This window comes from Arachis hypogaea, chromosome 6 (genome assembly GCF_003086295.3).
Source record: "Arachis hypogaea cultivar Tifrunner chromosome 6, arahy.Tifrunner.gnm2.J5K5, whole genome shotgun sequence".
Classification (NCBI taxonomy): Eukaryota; Viridiplantae; Streptophyta; class Magnoliopsida; order Fabales; family Fabaceae; genus Arachis; species Arachis hypogaea.
This window is the reverse complement of record NC_092041.1, coordinates 24,082,910-24,098,736: the sequence shown is the minus strand read 5'-3', so window position 1 is coordinate 24,098,736 and position 15,827 is coordinate 24,082,910. Positions and strand designations below refer to the sequence as shown.

General features: G+C 33.4%; 1 protein-coding gene and 2 long non-coding RNA genes across 3 annotated transcripts; all 3 read right to left on the bottom strand.

Annotated features, from left to right (window-relative positions):
* Positions 1-6,414: 6,414 nt before the first annotated feature.
* Positions 6,415-7,995, bottom strand: LOC140173438 (uncharacterized). Its single transcript, XR_011862253.1, has 2 exons — positions 7,859-7,995; positions 6,415-7,079 (listed from the first exon to the last, which is right to left on the bottom strand). It is a non-coding gene; the product is annotated as an uncharacterized lncRNA (long non-coding RNA).
* Positions 7,996-9,152: 1,157 nt separating this feature from the next.
* LOC112696477 (small ribosomal subunit protein uS12) lies at positions 9,153-12,085 on the bottom strand. Its single transcript, XM_025749270.3, has 4 exons — positions 10,948-12,085; positions 9,787-9,942; positions 9,574-9,700; positions 9,153-9,460 (listed from the first exon to the last, which is right to left on the bottom strand). Exons 1-4 carry the CDS (start codon positions 10,950-10,952, stop codon positions 9,320-9,322), a joined length of 429 nt encoding a protein of 142 aa, XP_025605055.1. The 5' UTR covers positions 10,953-12,085; the 3' UTR covers positions 9,153-9,319.
* A 372-nt stretch (positions 12,086-12,457) lies between these two features.
* On the bottom strand, positions 12,458-14,573 carry LOC112696476 (uncharacterized). The gene is made up of 3 exons (XR_003150722.2): positions 14,155-14,573; positions 13,953-14,062; positions 12,458-12,906 (listed from the first exon to the last, which is right to left on the bottom strand). It is a non-coding gene; the product is annotated as an uncharacterized lncRNA (long non-coding RNA).
* Between the last annotated feature and the right edge of the window lie 1,254 nt (positions 14,574-15,827).

Here is a 15,827-nt window from a genome sequence, read left to right as displayed (position 1 = left end):
GAAACTCATGATTTGAGGTGCTCAACAAAATCCATTTCTAATATATTCAGCAAGATGAGTGATGGCAAGAATGCTATTGTCGACAAATTGGGATTTGTTGCTTTGAGACATATTCCAGCCTATACTGTGCCGCATAAGCTCCTGAAAGAATTGGCATATTCATTTGATTTATACAATAGCACACTAGACATACGATACGGTGTAATCAAGATCACCCCTAAAAAGATAGGAGATGTCCTTAACTTCAATATATCTCATAAAAATCTACTTTATAATCTATTCTATCAATCAAATTTCGATTTTTTTACATTACTTATGTGTTATTGAAATATTTTTGCTACTGTTGTAGGGGAGTGCTATTCAAACAAAATAATCTATAATGAAATTAATGAGTAGCAGAAAGAAGTTGTTGAAAGCTTCAAAGGTTGTTCTTTGCCACTTTTGACAAAGTCTTTGCTTGACATGAGTGTTGATGGACCAAAAAATCAACTGAAATTCAAGATAACATTCATCCTTTTCATTCAAAGATGCTTCTTGTTGTCAACAATAATAAGCAAAAATTTTTCGGTTCATATGCCACTCATTCTTCATGTGGACACAATACAAGAATGGAATTGGGTTACTCATGTGCTCAACTTTTTCGTTAAAGGCATCAGAGGTCACAAATTGAAAAATAAATTTACAGTTAATGTCTGCTTCTTTGCACTGATGATCATATATTTTAATAAATTCACACAAAAATAGCAGTGAATAGAACTCCTGGACTATCATAAGTGCAACATTGGACTAGGAAGAAGCTGGTTAAAAGAATAGAAAGTGAGACAAAGGATAAAATATTAATTCAACAGAAATAATTCCGTTTAATTTCAGTGCATTTATTTAAAATATATTATGCTAATTAAATATTTTTCCATTTTAGGGCCTTATAAGAAGAGCACGAGTGAGGGACCAATCAAGAAAAGAAAAAAAAGAAAAGAAAGAAAAAAAAGCAACCAAAGAAGAAAAATGTTATACTAGACTCATTCAGAAAGTGAAAGTGATTCTGATTATGAGTCTGATTCTAAATATGAATATGAGGAGACACCAAAGAGAAGAAAACAACTCCAAAGATGGGCAAAGATGTTAGCGTTATTTTTTACTGTCTTTTGTAAATATTTATTCTATTTATTTACTCCAAAAAAGAGGGAATTAAACTCTGTTGAGTTAAGAAATTAACTAAATTAATTGATGATGACAAATATTATTTTATTGGACTAATTACCAAATTAATGTTGATTATTTCTAATTAAGTGTTGCAGGCCAAAGAAAAACAAAAAAAACAGCCCAATAGGATGGAAAATAAAACAAAAGCTGATGGGCTACAAAACAATAACAGCTCGAAGGTGATAAACAGAAAGCAAATAAGTTGAATGGTAAGTGAATATGATCCAAGCCTTAGGTATCCCTTTCAAGCTGATATCTCCATGGTGTAAAGCAAAAAGAATAAGCTGGGCCGAGTTAATCAAACCCACCCTAAACCCAAGCTTCTCAAAGCTGATCCCTCCAAAATGTTGCCTCCAAAGCAACGTTCACTTTTTCTCTTTGGTCAAAACTCAGAGAAGAACGAGAGAGAGCTTTGTTCCTAAGTATTCACCAAAGAAGAAAGAAAGAGAAGGGTTAAGCAAAAAAGGTTGAGGTCTAATCACCCACATCAAACCATATCAAAATAAGTCAGAAGCTAAAGGTGATTCATTTCCTTCTACATGCATTTTATTTTCTTCTCTTCATCTTCAACTTTTTGCCAATCCAATTTGGGATACATGAAAAAGATGATCTCTGATAAACACTGCTGTGAATCAAAGGCCAAAATTATTTCTTGGGGACCAAGTAGTATCTCAAGGGTTCAGATCTGGTTTACTATTGAAAGGCTGTTTCTCTTTGCTTCCTTGAGACTTTCGGTCAAGCAAGAGAAAGTCAGACTCAAATTTCTAATTTAGGGATTAACTGGAAAAAGTGATATGGTAAGTTGGTAGCACACAGCTCAAGGAGTTGATATAAGAGAGAGCAACTCAGTAACATGCAAGGAGATACAAAAAATTTTTTTTTGTTCATATTGAAACAAGGAGAGAAAACCAACGTTTGAGGTTTATGTTCTGAGAAGAGTTCTCTGAAGAAATTCATCAACTTGGACAATGCTTCCTAGTTAAAGGAGTATTCCGCCAGAATGAGGAACTAAATCAGAGGCAAGCAAATCTGGTTTATCACATAGCAAAGAGGCTGTTGAAGCATCAATCTCCTTCATGTTTTACATATTGTAATTTTTTTTAATGTTTATCTTTCTGTAATTTCTTGAGGTAAAAGGCAAAGTGAGAGAGCTCAAGTAAAAGCCTAAGAGTGAAAAGAGGCAGAGAGAAATACTTGAGTGAAAAGCCTAGAGTGATTTCAAATTTCTTTAGGTTGATTTTGTGTCTTGTATCTTGTACCAGTGAGGTATCCCTTTCTTAGTTGGGTGAGCACTAAGAGTGAAGAGTTAGGTATTAGCATAACCAAGTCAAGTTAGGTTAGAACTTGAGAGTGAAAGGATTATGTCAATCCTGTGGAATTGGTGTATGTAATACTTTAACTATAGTAGAAATTTCACCACTGTTGTGGTGGAGAATGGATGTAGGTTGCATTACACAAGGCAACTGAACTAGGATACATGATGGTGTCAGCTTCCCTCTTCCCTTCTCAGTTCTGTTTTTTTATATTCAGGAGACAATGAAATTGTTTCATAAATTTTCTTCTGCTGAGTTCAAACAGAATCAGACTGAAAGTTTAAGTTAAAAGGATTATTTTATTAAAGTCAAAGAAGGTCATAGATTCATCCTCCCTTCTCTAAGCCTTCTACAACCTTCAAACTCCATATATTACCATCAGTGGCCAAAGAATAAAGTATTGATCTTCTTATTATTCTTTCCAATTGTATTGTTATTTCTGTTACTGTCGTATTAAATCTATTTTACTGTGTCATTTTATTTTTGTTTATCAGTTGGAACTGCATAATATATGTGATAAAATGGCTGGAGATTATCAATCCAAAAAAGACCAAAAAAGAAAAATATGAATGAAAAAATTAGAAACAAGTATGTATTAATAAACATAGTTGGTTTCTCTACTTCTAAATTAACACATACTAATAAATTTGTTTCAATTGTGGAAAGAAGTTGATAATTTCAGGCGAGAATATGCTCTTATTCTCTTTCACAAAATATATCAGTTCAGAGACAAAGCAATTGCTGAATCTAAAGCCATAAGACTCTAGAAGATATGCACCGAAAGTTGTTTCACAAAAGAACCGAATTATACCTGAATCAACAACACAGAAGCCAAATAAGATATACACCGAAAGTTGTTTCACAAAACACATAAACCAAAACAGCAAATTACCTATTTGTATTGTAAGTGATATCGAATGAAATAACATCTTCAAAATACGCACAAGCAACCCTACTTCTTACATCAGCCCAAAAAGCAATTTTGATTGAGTGATCATCCTCAAGTTCAAGCTTGAAAAAGTTCTGATTCTTCTCTTTCATTCTTAATTAGTATTTTCCAAATTGTTTGGCATCTAGTTTGGAAACATTACGGACTTCCCTTGTAATGTAATTTCTCACATCTTTTTCAATAAAATTTAATTCACGGTGACTTGATAAACCACTATTTTATGGTATATTTTGGATTGAATTGAGTAGATTTTGTCAACTATTCTCACACTTATCCATATAATTTGCATGTTTTTAATTTTCCTTCCTAATTTTGTGCTACGATTGAAAACATGCTTCCTAGACCTTAAAATCGCTAATTTTTAATCCTCTTTTATTACCATTTGATGCCGTGATATGTGTGTTAAGTGATTTCAAATTTTATAGGGCAAGAACAACTTAGAAGATGGAAAGGAAGCATGCAAAAGTGGAAGGAACACAAAGAATTGAAGGTTTGAGAAGCTGGTACCAACGTGTACGCGTGACTGAAGCGTGCGCGTGACCAAGCCATAGTCTAACCAAGGCGTACGCGTCATGACTCCTTGCTATGGACAAATTATTGATATGTTTTGCTCGGTCTGATTTCAGCTTTGTCGTTATTATCAATTGTACGACATACAAACATGCTTAATTGCCCGTGTTGTAAATGATGCAAAACAACCTTTGAAATAACCCAAACACCAACGTCCTTCAATAGATGTATATAAATTTTTGCAGTACAATTTAATATAGCTGAGGGATTTGTCTTCTATGTTAGAGATATATTTGATTTTCATTTTTCCTCTCTATTACATGTAATCAATTGGTTCTTAATTTCATTTTTCTTCTTATTTGTGTTTCGAATTTTCGTAGAAAAACCTACAAGTTTTGAATAATCTTTGTAGAATTTTTTCGCTTATTCAAGTATGTTAAAATTCATCCCAAATTTTGGCACAAACTGCTCATCAACATCACAAAAAAACTGAAAAACACCGAAAAAATTGTTCTTGATTAAACCAAAATATTTTTTCAAATGCACCAAAACTAGGAATAAAAACAGATTCAACAAAAAAATTTAAAAATCCTACATTGCATTCAAATTCAAATCATCAACCATAAACACCAATTTTCACAAACAAAAATGAAATTATTCAACTACAGGAGCATCAAATACTAACAAACTACATTAATGAGGTCCGAACCAAACCTCATCCACTTGATTCGTTTCAAAATAATAATCCAATTTGCTCTAGTTCAACTAACAGTCTGGACTTGTATCATTCATTGTCTTCGAAAACGAAATACCTATTCAAACCTAATTTTATAGCTTGATTTAAAAAAACTGATCCAAATCTTCAAATCAGATCAAAGAGCATTGATCATGAACGATGAGAATGCATAGAATGAAGGGAACACAGAGAAGGAAGAGAACACAGAAAACGCTAAGAAAATTTGAAAAAGAAAACAAAATCCACATAGAAAAGACAGTTGTATATAGTCACGCGTTAAGTCAAAAGGCTGTTAAAGGTAGTGGCGCGTGAAGCTGAATTAGGTTATAGCAATTTAGTTGGCTAAATGACTTGGATGTAGAACTTGGATTTGGATCCTCTAAGTTTGAATTTCACTTTAGAGAGTAAAGTGTGATCTTCTACCTTTGAATAGTTTCTCTTTCATATTTATTCTTAGTCCCACCTATGAAATTAATGGTGAGAAATCACACTTTACTCTCTAAAGTGAAATTCAAACTTTAGAGGATCCCAATCCGTAGAATTTTATTGTAAATTTTTATCTAATATAAAAGCTTAATTATAAACTTATAAATTGTAAAAACCTAATTAAAAATGGTTAAATCATAGTTACTAGAACCGAACCGATAATTAACATGGCCTTAACTAGGTCATTGGTTCAACCGGTGAGTCACTGATTTACCCGATTGATCCGATCCTAATTAGATAAAAATATAAAATTATAAAAATAAAATTAAAATTAAAAGTTAAATATATATTTTCAAAAATATATTAATAATTAAATATCAATTCTTAGATATAATTTATACTATAAAAAGAGATAATAAATTAGTCACTAGTATAAAATATTTTTTCAATTTAAATGAACAAGAAAAAAATAAAAGATAATATAAGCAATATCAATATATTAATATATTTGTATACCATGTATTGTTACTTGTTTGGTATCCATGTGAATCCATACTTAAAAGGATAAAAAAAATAAAAATTCATTCATGGTTTGTTATATATATATATATATATATATATATTTGTCATATTTATTAGTAAGAAACAAGTTGGCATAGTGACAAAAGGGAGACTGTATGCAAGCTGCCTTGCTGTTGAACCTTACCTTCAACATTTTTGGGGTTGTAGTGGAGGGAGCTCCTACGATGGTTCGGCAGCCCGCGGATGCACCGTGGACCCGCGGTAGATTTAGTGTGGTCTGAAGCATAAACTGACCAATTTTTAACGGATTTGACCACTATTAATCGGTTCGAATACAAATCCGGTTTAATTTACTAACCGAATCGGCCAAACTATCAATTCACCAATTTTCCTATCGAATCACCCGATCTAGTCCGATTCTGATAATTATGTGTAAAATAATAGAGATTATTAGAGAAATTACACCTAAAAAATTGTGCTTATTGATTTTTGAAATTATATTTCTTTTACTTAATTTTTTTTTATTCAGTTACTCAAGGTAATGAAAACTATAACCACAAAACCTGTCCATATTTAAAGAGTAAACTTATAATTGACGTACTAAACAAGAATGCTTTTTCAAAAACTGCTATAAGAAAAATAAATTATGACCAATTTCGTCGGTTTCCAAATATACAAGATGTTGAAGCTTTTTCTTAAAAGAACAAAGAAATAATCCAAGCTTGCAAAGATGGCCAAGTAAATACCCAAGGGAATTACCAAAATGTCAGACTAAGTTAAATTTCATTTTAACAGGCCAAGACCCATGATAAAATATTGGCACACAACTAAATTGATGAATAAAAATACAAGAGCTTTACTTAAATATATGTTCTTGCTGTCAAACATACCTAATGTTGACTTTGGAGCCAACATAATTCCAAGTTCCAGTTTGAGCCCGGATTATATAATTGAAACATCTGTTGGAAAAGGTTGTACTAATTTCAAATATCATTTTTACGAACATATAAGCAGTAATACAACGAGGTAAGTCTCAAAGTGGTCCCTGAAGTTATCCTCGAACCTCATAGTGATCCCTGAAGTTAAAAATTATTCATATTCATCCCTGAAGTTGCACTCCGGGACTCAGACTCATCCTTCCGGCCAATTTCGTCCAGCTGGCGCAACCGGAAAGCTGATTTGGACTTGTTGGTGACACACTGTCCGCACAATGGCTAACTGACATGGCGACATAAACTGTTTTGACTCAATTTGATTCCCAAATTGAGGTTAAAAACCCTAATCCCCAATTAACTCTCTTCTCTTGAAAGCCAAAATTTAATTTATCATTTGTCAAAACCAAGAGCTTCTGCAGCATCACAGACCAGCTTTCTTCATCTTCTTTTGATTTCGGAAGATATGAAAGGCAATATGCAAGTTTCTGGATGTATAATTCCAAGCAGAAGACAGTATACATCAGGATAAGAACATTTTAAATTTGTTGTCTTTATCAGAGAAAATTTTCTCCAACAAGTGCCAACTAATGAACAAAATAGACATTAAACTAGAAAATGAAAATAAATGGGGAAAACACTCATCAAGGAGGGCTCGCCTGCTCGGAGAAATATTAATGCAAAAAGGCTGCTTTTTTCTAAATTGCAGTCATGGCAGCGCCATAACAAAATGGCGTGGCAGATTTTGAACCCGCAAGAAGCTGTCGCGGCAGCTTCGCCACAGCATTGCTTTCACCGCAGTTGACCCTCCTCCGCTCCAAGTGGTTTTGCTTTTCCAACTTTCCCTCTTTTTTCAAGACTGTTCTGTTACAAAACATTAGTTTTTTTTTTCTTTTTCTCTTTGTTCCTCTCTTCCATTCGCTCTCTATGACTCAATTTATGAACCTCTCTTCTTCTATGTCCTTTGTTTTCTGGTGTTTCTTTTGAGTTTTTAGTATTTGACTATGTCATAGTTGTCATTTAACCTCTATATCTTATGTCTTTAAACGTATACCACATTTCTTTCTTGCATTCTTCTACTGGATACCTTTTCTGTACCTCTCTTAAAAACTACAGGACTCTGTTAGGTCACAAAAATGGCTGCAACAAGCATAAGCAGGGAAATACATCCTCTTAAAAATCTTCTGTAATACCATCTGTGCACTGTTATATTTACAATATAATCATATCATAGAACAGGCTCTTTGAAATTTGATGAAACCATTACCTTTGCAATATCAAGACTGCATTCGTTGGACTCTTTGGACGAAAGTTTTATAGCAATAGCACATTCAATCTGCATAATTTCACATCACAAATAAAATCATTAACACGTCAGTAAGAAAACTCTAATGCTTTTCAGGTACAGTTTTTCTACTGATAAAAGCTACAAACTAACCAGAAACGCATACAAATATGACATCACCAATTGTTTTAATCTTTTAAGGCATAGAGATGGCATAGAGATGTAACGATCTTGCATTAGAATAGAAAAATCTAGTTCAACATAAATGCATATGTAGGTGTAAAACACAACCACAATCAACGTCTAAAGGAAACTGTTTAACAATAAATTTAATATGAAAATAAAAATGGATTAGAACTATTTCATAAACATAATTCTATTTGATGAAATCATGTCCTTTTGTCAAAATCATCAAAATTTGAATGCTTACTGGTCAAGTTTTTTCAAGCTACATATACATTAGAATAAAGCATGTAACCAATGTTAGAAGGGAAATAGTAACTTACACTTTCATAATGATTCTAATTAATAGTAACTTACACTTTCATAAATGATACACGAGAAATTTTACAGAAGATCATATCCCGTTAAGGTAATTTGTAATTTTTCATATCCTCATATCCCGTTAAGGTAATTTGTAATTTTTCATATCCTGTTATCGGCTCTAAAACGCGAATATCTGTTTCTATTCATTCTCCTCATGATGCTTCAAAATGATCGTGTGCGCTAATCATAACTTGTGGTTTTTGAAGATAGAGAAGACACTGTAGGAGAAGCAACAGAGAAGAGTCACAACAGAGAAGAGTCACCTCTGGTGCGATAGAGAAGAGAGGAGAAGAGAATCAATTGGGGATTATGGTTTTTAACTTCAATTTGAGGACCAAATTGAGTCAAAACAGTTTATGTCGCCACGTCAGCTAGCCGTTGTGCTGACAGCGTGTCACCAACGAGTCCAAATCAGCTTTCCGATTGCGCCAGCTGGATGAAATTGGCCGGAAGGACGAGTCTGAGTCCCGAGTGCAACTTCAGGGATGAATATTTGTAATTTTTAACTTCAAGGATCACTATGAGGCTCGAGAGTAACTTCAAGGACCACTTTGAGGTTTACCTCGTAATACAACTGCAGGAAATTATTCTTCGCCAACTTTAGATAAAGACCCCAACAATAATGATACGTTCCACTCAATCTGAGATTTCAAGATAATGTTGTTACCAGAAGGGATAGATGGCCTAAGCAGGTTTTTTTTTACAAATAAAATGCGCAACAAGCAAGGAATAACTAACGAAAGACTACGGCTTGGATATGAATCAAATAAAGTTCCAAAAAATAACTATCAAGAGATACAGAATTGTTCATAAACTCATCCAGTCTAATGAAGCAAAATCCATAATCATCTTTGGGAAACTATATAATAAAAAACAGATAGGAACCATCCAACAAATTTAAGACCTTGGCTTCTCCTTCTTCTCCTTGAAAAGAGCAAGGAGTGACACACCAGAGACCTTCACAACCTTGAACCTAACACCGGGAATATCACCAACGGCATGACCTTTTCTTCCGAATCCAGCTATCAAAACTTCGTCCTACACACATAAACAAGGCCCATTATACAATGAATTCCACTTCAGTAACATTGTATAGGATGAAGCAAAGAGGATAATCAATATAGCAAAACTACATGACCATGATTACTCACATTCTCTTCAATGTAGTTTAAGCAACCATCATTTGGTACAAATGCAGCAATCTTCTTCCCATTCTTGATGAGTTGAACCCTCGCACATTTACGAATGGCAGAATTGGGCTGCTTAGCCTCAATACCTCTGGACACAGAACACAGCAGTAATTTCTAAATATCAAATGCTAACTGTAGAATTATTCAAGATGCACAAAACCAAATAAGACTTACATCTTTTCAAGAACAATACCCTTGGCATGGGAAGAACCAGCAAAAGGTTTCTTCCATTCATTACCAAGATGAGATTTCTTGTATGATTTGTCTGCCCACCGTTGCCTTCTGCGGTGGGACTTCAGCTTACGGGCAGCTCCCATTCCACGCGTCTTCCTGTCAAATTAGTAAATAAGGATTTAATTACCCACCATCCATTGATTTAGAAATCAACACCACTGTATCTTAACAAGTTTAAGAGACCACCATCTCCAAGGCTGCATTTGGTTATTGTTTTTAAGCGCATAGGTACATACACAAATACACAAAAGATACATAAACATAAAGATACACAAATTTTGTAATGTGTTTGGTAATAATGTACAAGATACATATAATCCAAATGTCAATTTTCTTGTGCATTGTGTCTTATGCATTGGTAATTTAAAAAATAATTAGGGATAAAAGGTCAGATTTTGTGTGATATGCATTGTGTCTCAGTGTCTTATCTTTAAAGAAGAACACTAAATACATGTATTCTGTGTGTATATGTGTACTACCTACCGTGTCCATCAACAGTGTATGTGTAACAATTAGTGTCCATGTCTCAACAAACAAACACAGCCTAAAAGCATGGATAAATTAAGATAGCTAACGAAAACTCTGGAAATTTATTTCCATTCATCTCTGCACAACGTGCATAAACACATCCCTATACCTTGTTCAAAGCACACTCTTGGAATATAGTGCCACAATAATATAAGGGAAAAGCACCAACCAAAATAAAACATGAAAATCGAATGCAAGAACTGTATCACACTTCAAACTCCCTATATAGCTCCCGATATTTTTATTAAACAAAAAGGTAACATTTTGCATATGGGAACAAACCGTGAGAAACTTGCCGCAATGAAATTCCTATAAAACTGACAACAAAATAAGTAAATGGATCGCACACATTAAAAGCCAATAACTTTCTAATTACCAGATTCATCAGGCTCGCCATTTTGAGGCCAGATAAACAAACAATAAATTTGAAGTACAGTGCTAGCTAAACAAATAGCAGTGATGAACCGAGTAAAATATTTAAAAAAAGAAATAACATCAGTCATGGAAGAAAGCAATTCGTGTAGAAGGTAATAACAAAAACGAGATTGACATTTGTGCGGAATGTATTATTACCCCATGATTGATTGACGGTAGCTTTGTTCTGCTGCTGCGAGGGCGTCGAGAAGAAGAAGAAAATGCAGTTCAAACAGCAGCCGCAGCGATAAACCCTAGCCCTAAATTTGGTGTGTTATGTTTTTATAGAGAGAAACACTTTTGGGTTAGGAACATGGGCTTGTTTTGAAAACAAAAATACTTTATTTTTCTATTGGGTTTCAGGATCTGTCACTTCACTCTATTTCTTAACTTTGAGTCCAGAAGGCTCAAAAAACTATTGGGCCTATCACATAATGGTCCATTTTAGGACTTCAGACCTAGTAGTTGCTAAGTAAGTGCATGCGAGTGTGTTTGTATGAAACAAAAAAAAGTTGGTGCGATCTAATATTTTTTAGTAACTATCTAAATTATTTTAAAAAATTTTAAAAATAAATATTTTAGTTTCTAAAAAAATTAAAATATGACAATATTTTTAAAGTTTTATTCTAACACACAAATCAATTTTTAGTTTATTTTTCGACGGAATAATTATCGAAATCAGTCCCTAATAATTTTAAAAGCAGACATTTTATTCTCCAAAAAAAATTTAATATACAAATCAACTTTCAATATCTTTTTTCTATTAGAACAGTTCTTATCTATTTTTCGACGTAACTCACTAACAGAAAATATAAATTTAACATTTTCTTTGTTAACATAATTTTTGCACATATTATAAATTAAAAAAATATTAATGTGCCACATGAATGTATATGTTAAATTAGTTTAATTATAAAGTATAAATTCAGTTAACTTCTTAAATTAATTGAAAATTAATGATCAAATTAAAATTTAAATAAAAAATAAAAGAATAACTTTAATTATATTTAATTTCTAGCTATCACAGTAATATCAAATGGTTTTTAACCTTGAGTTTTCTTATAGATTAATAATCTCTAGAAAAATTATAAAATACAGATGCTAACTTATAAAGATTTACAGAAATTTCTTCGGCATACATATTTGGTTGACATGTAGATATTTGTTTCCAAGAAGGAAACAGCTTGACAGGCTCTTTGTGAAGAGTGTGGCTGACTTGGAACCTTGGGTGAGCGAACTGACATTATGTGAGAAAAAGTGTAATAGTGTAAGTGTAACTGTCTTGCCTTGGCCTCCATTTTTTCTAAGTGACCCATTTAAGTTTTATTGGCTTGTCTATGGTGTTTTGAACTGCTCTTTTTTTTTAATAAACTCGTTAAGGTGTTATGGTCTATCCTATTCATAAAAAAAAAAAAAAAACTGAAAAAGTTGAATTTAGTTAACAAAAAAAAAATTGAATATACTAAAAATATTGGAATTCTTCTTTCTTTATATACTAAAAGTCAATTTCTAACTAGACAAAGAAAAGTTTCAATATTCACATAATAGGATATTAAGTTTAATATTCATAATTTTATATATACAAGATCTAAAATTAAATATTCAAATATTTTAATAGTAATTAAAAATATAAAATAAAATAGATAAATAATTAAAAAATAAAATAGAATAATTTTAAACTGTTTTGACCTAATTTATTATTGTCTCTCAAAAATATTTTATCAGTGAACAAAATCTTGTGTGTATATATGTTAAATAAATTGATTTATTGTGCAAGTATTAAAAAGTTGACAAATAGCACACCAAATATTATAGTTTCCATAAGCATCAACTTCATTTTGTTGCAAGATTTTTCTGCTCATCCTAGCAGCAAAGTCAATTCCCTGATTTTGAGAAGATTCGTGACATTATGCGATGCTCGTGAAGGATAGAGCTAGTGTTGATTCAGAGAACGACGAATTGTGTGGCTGATTTCTTGGCCAAATGCTATTAAGGAAGGTGTCTATCATGCTGAATGGCTGGTACTGTGAGATGGTCTTTAATTGCTTCTTCTTCTTCTTCTTCAGAACATGATACCTTAATTGTTCTTTGGTTCTTTAACTGCGTTTTTTGCTTTTTCTTTTTTTATTTAGAGTCACAAAAAAAATCAACTTCATTAGTTAGTTAAAATAAATTTTGAATAATTATCTAAATCAGTTTCTGAAATTTTTAAAATTTAACACTTTAGTCACTGACTTAAATTTTAAAATATTAACACCAAATAAATTTAGAAAAATATTTCCAAGTAAACAAGATCTTTTTTCTTGGTATAATTACTAAATGTCGTAGTACAAACAGCTTTTTTCCAACATCACTGTTATAAAATTTTACTCTACTTATAAGAATACCATTAAAAATCAATTTATCAATTCTAGCTGCTAAACTTCTCTATACCCAACAAGAGAGACTACAATATGAGAAAAAATAATATCTCACTTATTAAGTGCAATCCTGTTCGCAGATAGATAATAATCTGTACAAAAATTCAAATAATAACCATGTAACCATAAAAAATTACTAGAAGGCGAAAATTCAAGTACTATGTACTAGCAAGATTACATTAGGTAACACTAACAAATTTTACTATTGTTTGTTATATTGTTGACAAGTTCGTCTCTAACACCATATCACTATATATTAACTATGCTGGTTAAAACAGTGGATTTGAATTTGAGACAGGAAATGAAAAGAGGTAAGGTGCCATCTCAATTTTAGACCGGACACGCGCTATTGCTCTCTTATACAGCACCAATTGTCAAACTCAGAACATAGCGCAGCAATATGAACAAATTCTTTTTCTTTTTCCTTTTTCCAAATTTTTTTCTTCGCAATCATCTGTTTTTGACTTTTTATTTTCCTAAAATAATAAATACTATATTTTCCTAAAAATAATAAATACTAATAAATAAATCAATTTGTTATTTCACATACAAAATATTAGAACATAGCACATTCCATGAACAAACCTGAAGGCTATATCCAAAAGAAGTAACAGGCCAAAATTCTAGTTGCTTCTTACATGAACCAATGAAAAAATCAGCAAAAAGTTATCATGTGAAAGTTAGTTTAGTCATTAACTTCTAAATAATTTCATTGAAAAATAAATAAAACAGAAAGTACTCTACCAGCTTATGAATGCTTTGTTGAGTTCCAAAAAACTCATCATGGTTAGGAGCCATAGAATTCAAGAGATCTTACAAGGTATAGATGTCAACTGATAATTGTATATTCCAATCTGTGTGAATAATTGTATATTCCAAGGGTTACCAGATAAATACAGTTACTAGATGCCAAAGCTAATCAATCGGTGGGCAGAGCAGCTCTTACCTTCGACTCACAAGCACGGCGGACGATGAGAGACGGCAGGCAAAGCACTACTGAACACAGTAACCACGATGACAGGTCGAGGCACCACGACTACGCGACTACGACGAAGAACGGCGATTGGCAAAAGGGGAGATGACCTTGACCACAACAAACAGTCATAAATCTCGAGCGTCACTGACAGCTACATTGACAAGACCGGATGCGGCGCTCGCATTAGAGGAAGCTCGAGTTTGTTTCATGAGAGGAGAAGAGTGACCTAAAAATCCGACCTGCATCCGTTTCATCCATTTCTTTTTTGGAGCGACCAATAAGGCCCAATTTGTGAAGCTGGCACCTATGGAACCCAGCACAATGAGATCCCATTCCAATTAGTCGACCATCCCATGAGCACCCGCAACTTGTTGACAACCTGCTTTATTCTACAAAAGGGAGACAACACGCGTCAACAGGAGATGCACTTTGGGAATAAGACACCATTCCCCCTTGAGAAAATACATTTGACAGAGAAATAAAATTGACACAATCACAACACAAGAATTTAACGTGGAAACTCCAATTACCGGAAAAAAAACTACGGCCGTTGTCAAATGACAACCAGAGAATATCACTATGTGAAAATTGTTACAACACATAAACTTCTTTCTCTCTAACACCGGCACCCCAGTACACCTACACTCTCTCAAAGCAAATATCTAACTACACCTCACAACACTCTCTAATCAAAGAGTATAGAGGAAAAGAAAAGTCAGATACAAGCTTTAAGTGTTTCCGACTGGTGCAAAAACAAATGGAGAATTTAGCCTCATATTTATAGCCTAGGCCACCCACTCCATTTGTTATCCTAAGCAATGTGGGACTAATTCAACCAAATCCTAACAATCTCCACCTTGATTGAAATAGTCACACATCTTCACCTTCCATTGTCAACACCGACAATTCTTTGCTGCCATTGTCTATACCGACAATCATAGTTCAGAGAACTATCATACTCCACCATGAAAGTATACTCACTTGGAATTAGACCACTCCAAGCATTTTGCCTTAGTACAGATCGAAACCTTGCTGAAAATTTATGGTGCAACTTCCAAATTAGCTTTTCCTGGAAGTTCTTCAGCCATCGACCTAACTCCGCCACACACCTTGCATCTCAACGCCAACCAATGCCCGTGTGCAATTGTGGACCCGATTGCCACAACTTATCCTTATCCATGGTAGTGCGGTAATACCATGAGGATACTTCTTGTCTTCAACGCCTTGTGCAAACCTGATTGTATCAACACATCCTTGACTTGTATTTGCCACAAGCCAAAAATGATTCTTCCATCAAATTTTTCTATTTCACGCTTCACAGCATTTGAATATTCTGACATTGTTGCAACTGTATACTAGAATAGTATAACTCAACTGTAGACCGTGCACTAGGAAGGGTCCCCAGGAAAGAGAGGTGGGTCACAATGAACACACTTAAATACCAAGTCTTTCCTTAGCCAGAACCTTTCCAAACTGCACTCTCACAGTGTCACACTGCCTTCCAGTAACAACAACAGCAACCAAATATCAACCTCAAGCGACAGGACAAAATTATTTTTTGATGTGGAAGGTCAAACTAGGCTGCAACCACAGAGCATACTAAGATTAAATCCCACCGAACCGAAGCTCTGATACCACTTTTT